This window comes from Homarus americanus, unplaced genomic scaffold (genome assembly GCF_018991925.1).
Source record: "Homarus americanus isolate GMGI-L3 unplaced genomic scaffold, GMGI_Hamer_2.0 scaffold53715, whole genome shotgun sequence".
NCBI lineage: Eukaryota > Metazoa > Arthropoda > Malacostraca > Decapoda > Nephropidae > Homarus > Homarus americanus.
The window spans coordinates 225-15,000 of NW_024710894.1; the positions used below are offsets into that span (position 1 = coordinate 225).

A 14,776-nucleotide genomic window follows, 5' to 3' on the forward strand; every position below is an offset into this window, starting at 1 on the left:
GATAGTCGGCAAGAAAATTCCAATAACGTTACACCCAACCCAAGACAACCTTCCCATCACCATCCAGCGAGTGAAACCCAGGCCCAAACTGTGTAGTGAATTCTGTTCTCTTGGACACGCCTTCTCCCCCTTTATCATACTCCTTCGGCTTCATCTATCCTTCATAGCTTCATCCTTACGCTGTCTTTGAAGGATGGACACCCAATTCATGGTAAGCCACACAGTCTCGGGGTCGATATTTCCTCCTTTTCTTCCCCTTTTCCTCACTCATCTCGTCTTCCTACAAATCTTCGCTCTCCTCCCCATCCCACCTTCCACACCCATATAATCCTCGCCAATCATAAGCTCATCCTCAGTCCTTTACACGAGGAAATACAGTCGAAGTCTCCAGGCTCTCTCTCTCTCTCTCTCTCTCTCTCTCTCTCTCTCTCTCTCTCTTGCCTTCTACCTAGGATACTCAACATCATCTTTCTCTTGCATTAAAACTCCACCAGCTCCATAATCACTAGCATCTACATACAATTTAAACGGTTTATCATAATTTACAGTAAAAAGTATGGGTGCACTTATAAGTATCTGTTTCAATTTTTTAAACGCGTCATCACAATGAACACTCCACACAAATTTGACTTTCTTTGGCAACAGATTGGTTAATGGTAAAGCAAAGGTTGAAAAGTTCTTACAAAACCTACGATAATATCCACTCATACCCAGAAATCTTAATAATTCTCTTCTACTTGTAGGTGCAAGAAATTTCACAGTACTTTCCACCTGAGCATTAATTGGTTTGACACTTCCCTGACCAACAATATAACCTAGATATTCTACAAGGTTTACAGTCAAGTTTGCTTGATTCAATTTGTTAAATACTTCTCTAATTAAATACAAATGTTCTTCCCAAGTTTTTTAATACAGTACAATGTCATCTATACACTCAGAACAACCTTTAACATCATACAATACTTGATTAACTAATCTTCGGAAAGTACTACCGCTGTTTTCATACCAAAGGGTAACACTTTATGCTGATATAAACCTTCCATAGTCACAAATGAAGACATTTCTTTTGCTCTTTTAGTCAGTGGCACTTCCCAATATCCTTTCAACAAATCCATCTTAGTTACAAATTTAGCATCTCCTATTTGGTCAGTACAATCATCCACTCTAGGAATAGGATATGAGTCAGCTTTGGTTACATTGCTGTATTTACTTTTCTGTAATCAGTACAAAATCTATATGAAATACCATCTGGTTTAGTCACCAATACACAGAGTGAACTCCAAGGGCTGTTACTTCTTTCAGTCATATCATTATCAACCATATACTGTACTTCTTGTCTCATTATCTCTCTCATCTTAGGAGTCACTCTATATGGGTGTTGCTTAATGGGTGTTGTATTCTCAGCCTCAACATCATGCTGTAATACCTCAGTTCTCCAAGGAACATCAGAAAACAAAGGCCTAAACTCATGTATAATTTGTATGATTTGATTTCTCTTCTCGGTTCCTAAATGATCAAGTTTCTTTTCTAAATTATTCATCACACCTGAATTATTTAACAGTTTATTTTCACATCTCCCCAACTTCATATCTTCACTTTCATCTATCATCTTTTCATCATCAGACCTGACACATAGACAATTCACCTAGTTATTCATATCATTTTCTGTAGAGTTTCTATCATAATATGGTTTTATCATGTTTACATGCAAAGTTGTGTTTATGTGCTTATGTGCATTTTTCTAGGGGGGGACGGGGTCCATAGCTTTCACCAGATTCCCAAAGGGGTCCGTGACTCAAAAAAGGTTAAGAACCACTGCACTAGAGGATGTATAGTCAGTCCATAGGCTAACAACCTCCTGACAGCTGACAGGTGTTTATTTCAATACCACTGTTCCCATTAAAACTGGTTTGATCAAAACACAGCTTCAAAATTACAACAAAATATAATAAATATGTGTTCAAAAGGCCGCAAATCAATTCACTCAGAATAATGTTACCTCCACCAAACACAATACTCTCTCACTGCTATAATATTCTTTAGACTATAATGAACATATTGCACTTTAGTTAACACCACAATTATCCATGATTGCCTAGAAAATAATAGATAAATGTGCACCACACAAGTTTGACCCTCCTATCCTCAACCTAGCTACAGAGAGAGCCACCAGAACCAAAACAATGTTCCAACGCTTTCTTGTTTCATCAACATATAATTTCTAATTCCTTTTATGCTTCACAACTGCTTCTTACAGTCTTTCATAACTGTATAAAATATAAGAATACATTCTACAAAGTTTACATAATGAAACAAATACTAGTATACATACTTATATAAAATTATCAAGAACTTTTCAAAGTCTTTACCATGGGCTTTGAAATTCGATTCTAAAGAAAAACGGGAAACAACAGAAACTAAATACAATAGGGGGACGACCGTAACATTATGTTATGTTAGGCTAGGTTAGGTTAGGTTAGGTTAGGTTAGGTTAGGTTAGGTTAGTATCCCAGTGATAATTAGTTAACATTGTCTTAGTTTAGATACTTATCTTTTGTGTAATTCTTTTGGTTTGCTAGATGTATTACCTACGCTCACTATATATATTTAATAGGTTGTTACCTACGCTCACTGTATATATTCATGAGGTTTAGTGAAATAAAGATAAAGAGTAATAGTTTTGGATATTATTGACTATACATTGATATGTATAATATGTATTAAAGTAAGGGATATCATAGGAGTGAAAGGAAGATATTGTTTGTTATTGTAATGAAATGTTAATGGTGGTGTTTACTTTCTTATGTGAAGTTCATTTTGGTACATTTTAAGTGGCTATTTGAGAACGACTAGTTTTAGTAAGAAAAGTCCTGTTATTTATAAAAGTAAAAATAAACATTTATTTTATTTTTGTTTACATTTTTTTTTATTTATTTTTTATTTTTTTTATTTATTTATTTATTTTTTATTTTTTTATTTTTTTGCCTCACTCGGCCTCTTCTTCGTTTGGGACGGCTCTTGGGTATTTATTTAAGGCCGCTATCCCCCCAAACGTGCTTATAAGCATTTGGGTATTATTAGTTGTGTTGGGTATCGCCATTAACTCAGTCCCCTCGGGACAGTTTTCTGTAAAATAGGCGAGTTCAGGGGACTCGTCCCATAGCACGACAACTTTGACGGCACCATCCTCCATGGCCGCTCGAACTTCATCACCAAAGCAGACCATGTCCGGTTCATCGACCCTGAGTTTTTCAAATATGGAACTGAGGACAGTGTTAGACTTTTCCAAAAGCATGTGCTGGCGGAGGTCCCGTGTGCCATTGATGGCCTCCCTCAGACCTTGACGGCCGGAGTATGAGGTGTTTATTACAGATCTTACAGCACTCTTCAAGAGCTGAGGGAGACGCTCAACCAATTGGTCCTTCAGCTGACCAGGACCCCCTACCACCAGGGCATGAACCTGCACGGTCGCCTTATTTTCATTCAGAAAATAATCTTCGCTGAGAGCAATTACTTTCTTCACCAGCAATTGTCTCTTTTCCAGGCGGATGCGCTGGAACCTGGGAGCGGACTGGCCACCTCTGCCGTGCTTTTTTGGAATGTCCACGTTCTCATGGTGGTGGACTTTTAGTCCATTTTCAGAGAGCGTTCCAAGGGCAACCGCTGACCCATCGATGACGATGTAGCCAACGCCTCCCTCTTGGGAGATGAGTAATTGGTGCAGTGAGTGCGTGGAGAATGTCTTGCTGACATCGTATTTAAATTCTTGAACTGGTTGAGGAGGTGTTAACGTCCGGCGAAGGCGACTCACCTCGCCGGTTGCTTTGTTGAGAACTGATTGGCCGTAAAACACTAAAAGCCCATGGGGTGGCATGGCATTGACTGTGGATAACATATCCACAGCGCTCTTCAGTGCTTCTTGCACTGAAGAGCGGTTGGAAACGGACTTTATGTTGGCCGCGCGGCTTTGTTCATCCTTGATTCTATTTTTGACGAGTATCAGGGAGGAAGATGATGGGAGGTGAAGGCTTAATACAGACGAAGTCCGGAGAGCCTCCAGATTCTCCAACTCCTTGAGAGCGTCTCTGAATTGGACAAGTTGAACCCGATCCATTTTGAAAGTAATAATAATATTAATATCTGGTCCGTCTGGTGACCTAAAGTTGAAATTTAGGGAGAGATTACAAAATATAAAAAAGTGAGGTTGGAATTTTGTTCCTCAGCTTCATACTGAACATGTTATAGTGTAGTAGTAGCAGTAGAGGTTGAGATGCTGTAGTAATATAGTGAACACATTGTAGTAGCAGTAGAAATGCTGTAGCAAGATAGTAAAGACATTATAGTAATAGTAGTAGTTGAGATGCTGTAGTAATATAGTAAAGACATTGTAGTAGTAGTAGTTAAGATGCTGTAGTAATATAGTAAAGACATTGTAGTAGTAGTAGTTAAGATGCTGTAGTAATATAGTAAAGATGTAGTAGGAGTAGTAGTTAAGATGTTGTAGTAGTAGTAGTTAAGATGTTGTAGTAGTAGTAGTTACGATGTTGTAGTAGTAGTAGTTAAGATGCTGTAATAGTAATAGTTAAGATGCTATAGTAATATAGTAAAGACATTGTAGTGGTAGTAGTTAAGATGCTGTAGTAATATAGTAAAGATGTAGTAGTAGTAGTAGTAGTTAAGATGTTGTAGTAGTAGTAGTTAAGATGTAGTAGTAGTAGTAGTTAAGATGCTGTAGTAATATAGTAAAGACATTGTAGTAGTAGTAGTTAAGATGCTGTAGTAGTAGTAGTTAAGATGCTGTAGTAATATAGTAAAGATGTTGTAGTAGTAGTAGTAGTTAAGTGTCCTGCATGGCAGTGAACAGTGACATTACCCACATGAATCTGACCTCTATATATACTGTATATAGCTGTTAATGAATATGATGTATTTCTTTATGTATGAACCTCCGTCCTGCGTGGCAGTGAGAAGTGATACCACCCTCAGTGTCAAGACCTGACTGAATTACTCATAATAGGCAAACTGTACTACAAGCTCTGCCAATAAATTTGTTAAACTAAAAAAAAACATCTTCACCCAGTCCTCCGCCCCTTGTCTTGTGTCATTTCCTCCATCATTTAACATTCCTCCAATTCCTTTATCATCACAACCCTCAACAAAACCCGAAGGATTCAGGAAGAAGCTCACAATAGTGCCCATGGTTGGGACTATCTCCTGAACGTGAAGGATTTACTCTGTCTGGAGGGATTGAACTTCAAGCCGGAAATGACCACCTGTTGAAGAATCACATTTACAAACAGATGAATACTGTACTGTACATACTTCAACATTCTTGTTAAACTGCAAAGGAATGTATGAAATGCTTGTGCTTCACTTCTCGGTCCAGGAATATGTTATGAAAATATATCTTAATGTTAAAGCGTGGAAAATTAATACGAATTACTGTATAAAGTTAAAACTATTACCCACCGAGGTTGTGTTGTATCTCCTTTATGCAATGACGACGTAAAAAATAGAGAACTCATTTATTACCCAAACTAATCAACACTTAATCAAGATCGTGGAGTAGTGGTGATCAGTCAGATACTTGTTTTGCTTGACTAACTGATTATATTATCCACTCTTTAATATCACTTAAACATAACACTGCACAGCCTAATCACAAAACCATTCAGTACATAATCAATAACTGTTAAAGTCCCTAGAATATACCTTAACTAAGACTCGCATTCTTCAACAACTACACTTCACGTGATTGTGTCTAATAAAGAAATTCAGCTAATTGGTCTGTGAAGGTACAGTTTAGTCTTGAATTAAGCTTATTTCAGTAACAGGTACAATTAATAAAGACTCAAACTAAACCCAAGTCCCTCAAGCAATACACATCTGCCTTTTGTGTACTCAAAGTCGATTCAGCCCTCAATACGTCATTAACTCACCTGATCTAAAACACAGGTAGTAGAGGAAGTTCATGTGCCAGGTACAGTGTGTGTGTGACTTGAGGCGTGACGGATCCAATCACATATAAGAACGAAAATTACATAAGAAAAGTACTTAAGTCTCTTTGGTATATATTGTTATATTATAATTGAAATGTCTCTACATATATTAGTAATCATTCATATGACTAATAAATTACAAGGACGCATTAATCTAACCACCTGAAATATTTATAACTGTAAAATTATAAGACTCTAATTTATAAGGCTTGGTAAGACTCTGCCATAACACCCAAGTTAAATCGTGGAAGTCTTATAAAGTTTATCTACTGGAAACTAAATTTTACACGGTCGGAGGAAAATAGAAGTTTTTGTTTCACTTTTCACGAAGGTTTTGTGTGTGTGTGTGTGTGTGTGTGTGTGTGTGTGTGTGTTATAGCAATTTTAAATTTGTTCAAACATGTTCAACGCGAGATAATATTGCATATATAGACTTTATTAAAACACACACACACACACACACACACACACACACACACACACACACACACACACACACACACACACACACACACACACACACACACACACACACTTAAGTGCTTAAGTCAGTGAGAACAACTCCATAGTAACAGTCGTACCCAAGTTAACCTTCACACAGTGAGGTCCCAGGTACCCAGTGATAACGGCCCGTGATAACCAGCGATGTGTTAATCCGTCTACGATAGGAAGGCCTGGGACCAAACCTCACTCATATAACACCATCTGTGAGGGAATTACTACACCACATGTCCCTCATAACACCATCTGTGAGGGAATTACTACACCACGTCAAGTCCCTCATCACACCATCTGTGAGGGAATTACTACACCACGTGAGGACCCTCATAACACCATCTGTGAAGGAATTACTACACCACGTGAGGCCCCCTCATAACACCATCTGTGACGGAATTACTACACCACGTCAGGTCCCTCATAACACCATCTATGAGGTAATTACACCACGTGAGGTCCCCCATAACACCATCTGTGAGGGAATTACTACACCACGTGGTCCCTCATAACACCATCTCCGAGGGAATTACTACACCACGCCAGGTCCCTCATAACACCATCTGAGGGAACCACTACATCACGTGAGGTCCCTCCTAACACCATCTGGGAGCGAGTTACTACACTACGTGTTTGCTGTTCAACACGTACAATCCTACATTAATCTGTATGTTCACTGTATGTTCCTTTACCTTTCTCTAATGAAGGCTTTTGTTAAACCACCAATGTATGTAATCAGTCATTTATGTCCAATGTATATTTTCAGCCTTCGGGCTGCCGAACTTTTTCAATAAACCGTTAATTATTATTATTATTATTTATTATTACATATATACAAAAACAAACACTTCCATTCCCCTCCACACACACACAAACAGTCCCACCCATACACACACACACACACACACACACACACACTCACTCCCACTCCTCCATTCTCACACACACACACTCCCACTCCTCCATCCACACACAGACACCCCATCTCCCCAGCCACAACACACAAACACTCCCACTTCCTACGCACACACAAACACTCCCACTTCCTCACTACAACAAAATTCATCCCATAAGAGCCCTTACTGATACATATAAGAACAGCACCATCCCATCTATTGTTAAAATAATAAACAACTCCTGATTTATGTACAGTACAGCCCTGTAAATGTATTGAAAGTATATTATTATGTCTAAATCACACGTAAGTTTGTATATTTTCAACCACCGGCTGCAACATTATTATTTACACACAAACACCCTCACCCCACACACACACACAAACATTTACACTCAAACACCACCTCATATTCCACACACACAAACACAAATATCCAAACCTAACATAACCTAACCTAACCCAGTGACCTGCTCAAACACGCTACAAACACACATTATCCTCGCTACCTACTGACCTGTAACCTGTGTGTGTGTGTCGTCACCAGGGGGAGTGTTTGGGGCTATGCAGGCTGTGGCGACGGCCTTCCTCAGCCCCACGATAGACCACTGGTGCAGCGTGCCCGAGCTGACCAACTGGACCAAGGAACAGGTGTGGAGCTTCTCCCTACCCAGGTAACTCTCTCTCTTCACCACACCTGTCTGGGTAGTAATCTTCTCCTTTATATCTTGATGAAGTAAAATTCCTCTCTTTCTTAGTGACACTCTCTAGCCTTGTGTCCAATGTCCTGTTCTATTAATATTTATACAAGTCACAGCAGTTCACAAGATGTCCTGTTTACATGTTTTCCTTCTTCCTACTCTCTCATCCTTTCGAGATAAATTCAGGCATCTCGCTTCAGCTCAGGGTTCATGTTTCAGTATTTCACAAAGTGTCATTTCATTGATTGTACTTGTCCGGGTGTCATGTCTATGATGGCACATGACTGGGTGCCATATTCCGAAAGAACACATCCAATCAACCTTTGTCCTGTCTCTTTCCCGAAAATAATCACCGAACAGAACCTGATACCATTCCTCGCCCTGCCATGACCAGTTCCACCTGACCTTCTGATAAAAGTCTCGTCGCTTTCCTGTGTATGTTGAATGACCTTTCTTTTCCTGTGTGTGTGTGTGTGTGTGTGTGTGTGTGTGTGTGTGTGTGTGTGTGTGTGTGTGTGTGTGTGTGTGTGTGTGTGCGCGTACCAAATAATCTCATTGGACCTCCCACTCACAGTTGTCTCACAGTTTGACGAACTTATTACAAAAACTATGATCATGGTAACAGTAATAACCTTTTTGATCATAGAGATAATAATAATTTTAATAATAATCATAAGAAATATTCATCAGTCAGCCTCATTTATCATCACTCTCATCATCATCATCATCATCATCATCATCATCATCATCATCATCATCATCACTAATATTATCACCCCCAGAACAACGGTAGGAGGAGTGCCACATCACTCCCAGTGCGAGATGTACGTGAGGAACTACAGTCACCTGGTGGGCGTGGCCTGGGAGGACCGTTTCCACTACTTTCCTGACGAAAGCGCTGAAGTGGAGGCTCTCCCAACCCAACCTTGCCCCAGCTGGGAATACGACACCCACACCTTCCACTCAACTCTCATCTCTGAGGTGAGTCTTGACGCCATAAATCTCACTTGTTCGCAATTTAATATCCCCCCTTACTAAAGATCTGAGAGTGCACGTAAGTGCTTCATATTATCCCTGACATAAACATGACAATCAAAATGGCATAAAACTGCACAGGAACTCTACCAAAGCTTAGAGTCATAGCCAGCACAGTCAGTCAGCACTCAGCAGCAGCAGCTAGCTACACCCTCACCCTCCTGTGAGTTGACGTCAGGAGAATAGTCACCCATTCCTTCTGCTCTGGCGCTATAAGGCCGTACAATAACTGGTCTCAGCAAAGCTATTTAATATATATTTTAATTTCTCGGGTTGAAGGGGGAGGGACGCTGTGTGGAGGTGTGTAGACGTCGATACGTGTGTGTGTGTGTTTGTATATCATGTGCGTGTGCAGATATATTTAATAATATATGTATGCGAACGCAGGTGTTTGATAGACATCACAGACAAACAAATTCTTGGCTCTTTGCATACTACACACACACACACACACACACACACACACACAACACCATATGTGAGGAGGGAGTTACTACACCACGTGAGGTCCCTCATAACACCATCTGTGAGGTAATTACTACACCACGTGAGGTCCCTCATAACACCATCTGTGAGGGAATTACTACACCACGTCAGGTCCCTCATAACACCATCTGAGGGAACTACTACACCACGTGAGTTCCTCCTAACACCATCTGGGAGGGAGTTACTACACTACGAGTTTGCTGTTCAACACCTACATTAATCTGTATGCTCACTGTATGTTCCTTCACCTTTCTCTAATGAAGGCTTTTGTCAAACCACCAATGTATGTAATAAGTCATTTATGTCCAATGTATATTTTCAGCCTTCGGGCTGCAGATTTTTTTTTCAATAAACCGTTAATTTTTATTATTATTATTATTATTATTTTACACACACACACAATAAAAGTGTTCAGAACCTCTTATCTGTAGCTGAACTGGACGTGTAACATTTCAAGTTGTATTGATCTGATGGACACGTGGTGCTTCCTGTTGTGTGCGATATACATATTTGACGGGGATCACCAGCCGGGATAAACTTGCTTTTATATAATACACAGAATGGAATACGAATTCATATTACACGCCTTTGAAATATATTAACACATTTTTGAGGATTTTCTTTTCCTTTACTCTGAACAGGACGGAATATTTCACAAAGTTTCTCCCCGGATTTAGAGTTTTGTGGGATTATTTAACCATCAGAATTATTTAACCACTGATAATTATTTAACATTTTAAAGTTATTTAACCTTTGTGTATTATTTAACTTTCGAGAATGATTAACTTAAAAATTATTTAACATTTCTGGATTATTTAACTTTTGAGAATTATTTAACCTTTGTGTATTATTTAACTTGAGAATTTGTAATCTTTGAGAAATAACTAACTATTAAGAGTATGAATATATGAAATTACTGGAATTAAATGAAGCTCTACTGTTCTCATTCAACTCAGTGATGTATAGTTGCTAGGATTCCCCCTTCCTACGACATTATTCATTCATTCATCCTTCAGGACTCGCTAGGATTCCTGTAACCGACTGTGTGTGTGTGTTACAGTGGGACCTAGTGTGTGGGCGAGAGTCACTTCGCTCCGTCATACAGAGCATCTTCATGTTTGGCATCTTCTTCGGTGCTCCACTGGGCGGTTACTTCTCAGACAGGTAATTCCACACCTTATTTTTGTCTTGTTTCTGTGTCACGTCTCCAAGAAATATGTGAAAACAAGCGAGAGAGAGAGAGAGAGAGACGATACCTTTCATATCTCACATCTCAGGAAAAATGTGAAGGCAGTGGAGAGGGATTTTTGCTGTCACCCTTTATTTTTTTCATCTTGTCTTAGAGTATTTCAACATTTTAGTTTCATACTTCAGGAATACAGAAAAATCCGGGGAAAATATTGTCCTCCGTGTCCTCCTTAGGAAATTGATGGCAGATGATTAGAATTTTGCTGGCATAGACAGACAGACAGACAGACAGACAGACAGACAGAAAAAAGACATTTTCTTAATTAAAATCGCCACACTATGATAGATAATATAGGTATACAAATTACACAATATTACATAGACAGACAGTAAGTTGACCAAGGATAACCAGAAAAATCATCATATATTTTTTTCTACTACGGTACTTTAGGTATTAATGTATTTTATTTATATATTTTCATACCTTAGTTGTACCAGTGAGAGATGAATGACAGAAATGGGTACAATTCGTCACTCAGAAAACATGATAACGCTTTCAATCTTATCATGCGTTAATCTGTCCGAAGATAGGCACAAATATTCATAAATCCCAATACAAACCTTCCGAGCCGTCATGCATACACAAATGCGGCCACGAAAACAAGTGAAGACGGAGTTCAGAGAAGTTTGCCGGCAACGAGAAGATGAAAATTGTGTCAACATACCGAACCAAGTGAGGAACAACACAACGTAAAATATACCAAAAAATAAGAGACTTAGAAAATTTGGCTTATTATCTCTGTCTTCCTTATTTTCTAGGTGCGTCTTGCTTATCATCTCTCGATCTTTAGTGTTACTTATCATACAACATTGATGTATTGTTTAAATTGCTCTCCCTTACTTATTTATTCTACACATAAATTTTACTTAATATGTATATATATATGAGTCTTACATATTGTCCACACTTATCTTGCTCATCGCGTACAGTATATAAATCTTTCTTTGTTGTTTATATGCCTTGCTTAGTATATAAATTGGTCAAGCTTGAAGCAATAAAGTGACGAGACGAGAGTAATCTAGGAGAGTTACCCACCCTAGTATACACATTATAGAGAAAAGGTTATTTAAGGAGAGGGATAACTATACTATTAAGGAAGGCAGCCTACACTAATCTACCCCTCCCCCCACACACGTTTACCCTACCAATCCTGAGTTAGTTTTCGTTGCGTTAGGTTAAGTTAGGTTAGTTTAGATTAGGTTTGGTTAGATTAGATTAGGTTTGGTTAAGTTAGGTTAAGTTAGGTTAATTTTGTGTCGCTAATTCGTGTGGCTTGCTCTTCTAAATGGTTGTATCTGTTAGTTTCGTGATACTTTATACAATAAATTCTAAGGAACTGATATATGTATAAATTTTTTACCCATTAGCACACACACACACACACACACACACACACACACACACACACACACACACACACACACACACACACAGTAAAACTCTCTCTTCACTCATTTTGCTGATATGTAAGTGGAATCATCAGCTACATTTCTCACCCTTCTAAAACAAAGCTTCGCAGAATCATATCCCTATGTTGCTCGCCCCTCAGCAGCTCGCCTCTATACCTGACTCACTCTTCATGCTGCCTGACGATACGGCTATATACTGAAATGTTTATGTTGATCCAAATATAAACACTCGTTAGTTGTGTATTGTCACGGGTGAGTCGTCTGTGTTGAGGTGTTTCAAAACGTGTGTGAATGATTCTTGCTGCGAAATGTATACAGTATATATATAATGTATGTATAATTGTCGTGAATAAATCAGAGAAGCTAAGGTCATTATCTCGATGGTAACATAAAATCTTCACTATTTTAAAGGTAACGAAGGTAGAACTTGAAAATCTTAAGACTAGCGAAGATAAATGTGAACACCTAAAGAAAGTAAAAGCTAATATATTGTACATTTTAAAAGGGATAAAGTTTATATCTTGAATACAAGGAACGGAGCTAAACTCTTGACTATCTTAAAAGGGACGAAGGTAGAGTCTCTGGTGTCGACAAGTTTATACCATCCGTGAGAAAGTTTCCTGTGAGGTGAGTCAGTGACGGGTGTCTGAAGACCAACACAAGGACGACACAAGGACGACACAAGGATGACACAGGGACGACGCAGGAACGACATCACGTTAGGGAGGGAGATGCGGCAGGGTCGGAAAAGTTCTCATGTTCAGGACTCCTTCCGGAAATTTAACAGGACTTTGACATGTCTGTAATCTTCAGTGTGTCTCTGGCCTGGCCGGATGGTATACCGTCATCCCTCTACCAGCGTTATGAAGAAAACTTTAAATTTGTTCTATTAGATGAGAATACACACACACACACACACACACACAGCAGGCAAACAATGTGTCGCTGTCATCGTCTCTGCTTTACTGTCTACATTTGTCCCCCGTGTTGTTTACATAATTCTCCTTTATTGTCTGCATTAGTCTTGTCCACTGTCAAAATAAATCTTGTTTATTGGATACACAAAATGTCGTCGCCTACGTCCCCTTTGCTTGTTTTCTGCAAGTCTCCTTTATTGTGTATATTTATATATCTTTCTTTTTTTATTAGGTGGGGGGGTGGGGGGAGCGCCAGGGGAGGGATGTTAGTTTTCTAAGAACGCGGAGAACTATTGATACGCTCTTGACCACGTTGTTGTGCAGTTAATTATTTTTTAGCATCGCTCATTATCCTTAAAGGGGCGAACATTTGCATTCAACCTTCGTATTTTTGTTACCTTAATATGACCCTAATTACGATAGCGACTCACCCACATACACACACACACACTCTAACCTAACAAGGATGACCAAGGTGCGATAGTCGACAGTAGTTGGAAGGGATTACTGCATCTTATGGTGTATTAAGTTTCTCGATATGCTATCTATGATTAACTGGAAGTCAAAGTTTGTTGGGAATGGGGACTGAGAATGTGAAATGCCCTATCAGATCTGTGGGAAGGAAAAGAATAGAATTGGAAAACTTATTCTTCTTTAACTGGAGGAACGTATCTCTTAGCTGTTCTTGTGTGTCAAATATTAAAGCTGTGATGCCATGCTGTGAGGATGACCAGCGTAAATAATTAATTGATTGAAATAAGTGTAACTGCATTAGACCTAATTAACTACGGTAGCTTTAACAAGAATAATTATTATCACTAGGGTCATTTTCATTATTTGAAGTAGTAGTAGTAGTAGTAGTAGTAGTTCCTGTGGTGTGACCAAGGGTGATGATAGCTAACCACTACACGTTAAATTTTAAACTATCCCCACGACCGCTGTAATTTTCTTTTAAAGTTTCCCCTCTCGTCGGAAATCGTCTTGGATAGAACAAACTACTTTTAGAGAATCACCAAATGATTAGACACAACAGTTTATTCACCTGCTAATTAAACAACCTTACCTAACCTACCCTAACCTTAATGGTCTCCTTACCACTCTCAGGTTCGGACGGGAGAGGGTGATGGGTGGGGCGCTGTGGGTGTTCATCCTGGTGTCCACGTCTGGCTCCTTCTCTCCTTACTACCAGCTCTTCCTTCTCTGTCGCTTCCTCATGGCCTTCACCGGCACAATCGTCTACCAGACCTCCTACATCCTGGGTGAGTCTACCAGCCCTCTTTTGTCCTGGTTGAATCTATTAAATCTGTTCCTAAAACCAGTTCTCCTATAATCTGGGTGAGTCAACCAGATTTCGTCCTACAACCAGATTCCTCTCACTTCCTGGGCATCTCTACCAGACTCATATATCATGGGGTGGACAGCCTCTGGTAGGAAAATATGGAAGGGTGAGGGAGATATGAGAAGACATAGAATTGTTGTAGATAGCGAATAAGGACCACTTGAAGATTAGCCCCCCAGCTTACTTCACCTGAAGATTTAACTCCCTAACCTAACCTCACCTCACCTAATTTAACCTAGACTTATATAACT

The 14,776-nt window shown here is 39.2% G+C and overlaps 1 protein-coding gene across 1 annotated transcript in view; it reads left to right on the forward strand.

Annotated features, from left to right (window-relative positions):
- Nucleotides 1-7,812: 7,812 nt before the first annotated feature.
- LOC121857187 (beta-alanine transporter-like) overlaps nt 7,813-14,776 on the forward strand; it is a gene marked incomplete at its 3' end in the record, with an annotated part of 10,829 nt that continues 3,865 nt past the window's right edge. Inside the window, exons 1-3 of the mRNA XM_042353501.1 lie at nt 7,813-8,063; nt 8,873-9,071; nt 10,672-10,775. Of these exons, the coding sequence (XP_042209435.1) occupies nt 7,954-8,063; nt 8,873-9,071; nt 10,672-10,775 (413 nt within the window). The remainder of the gene's footprint in view (nt 8,064-8,872; nt 9,072-10,671; nt 10,776-14,776) is intronic.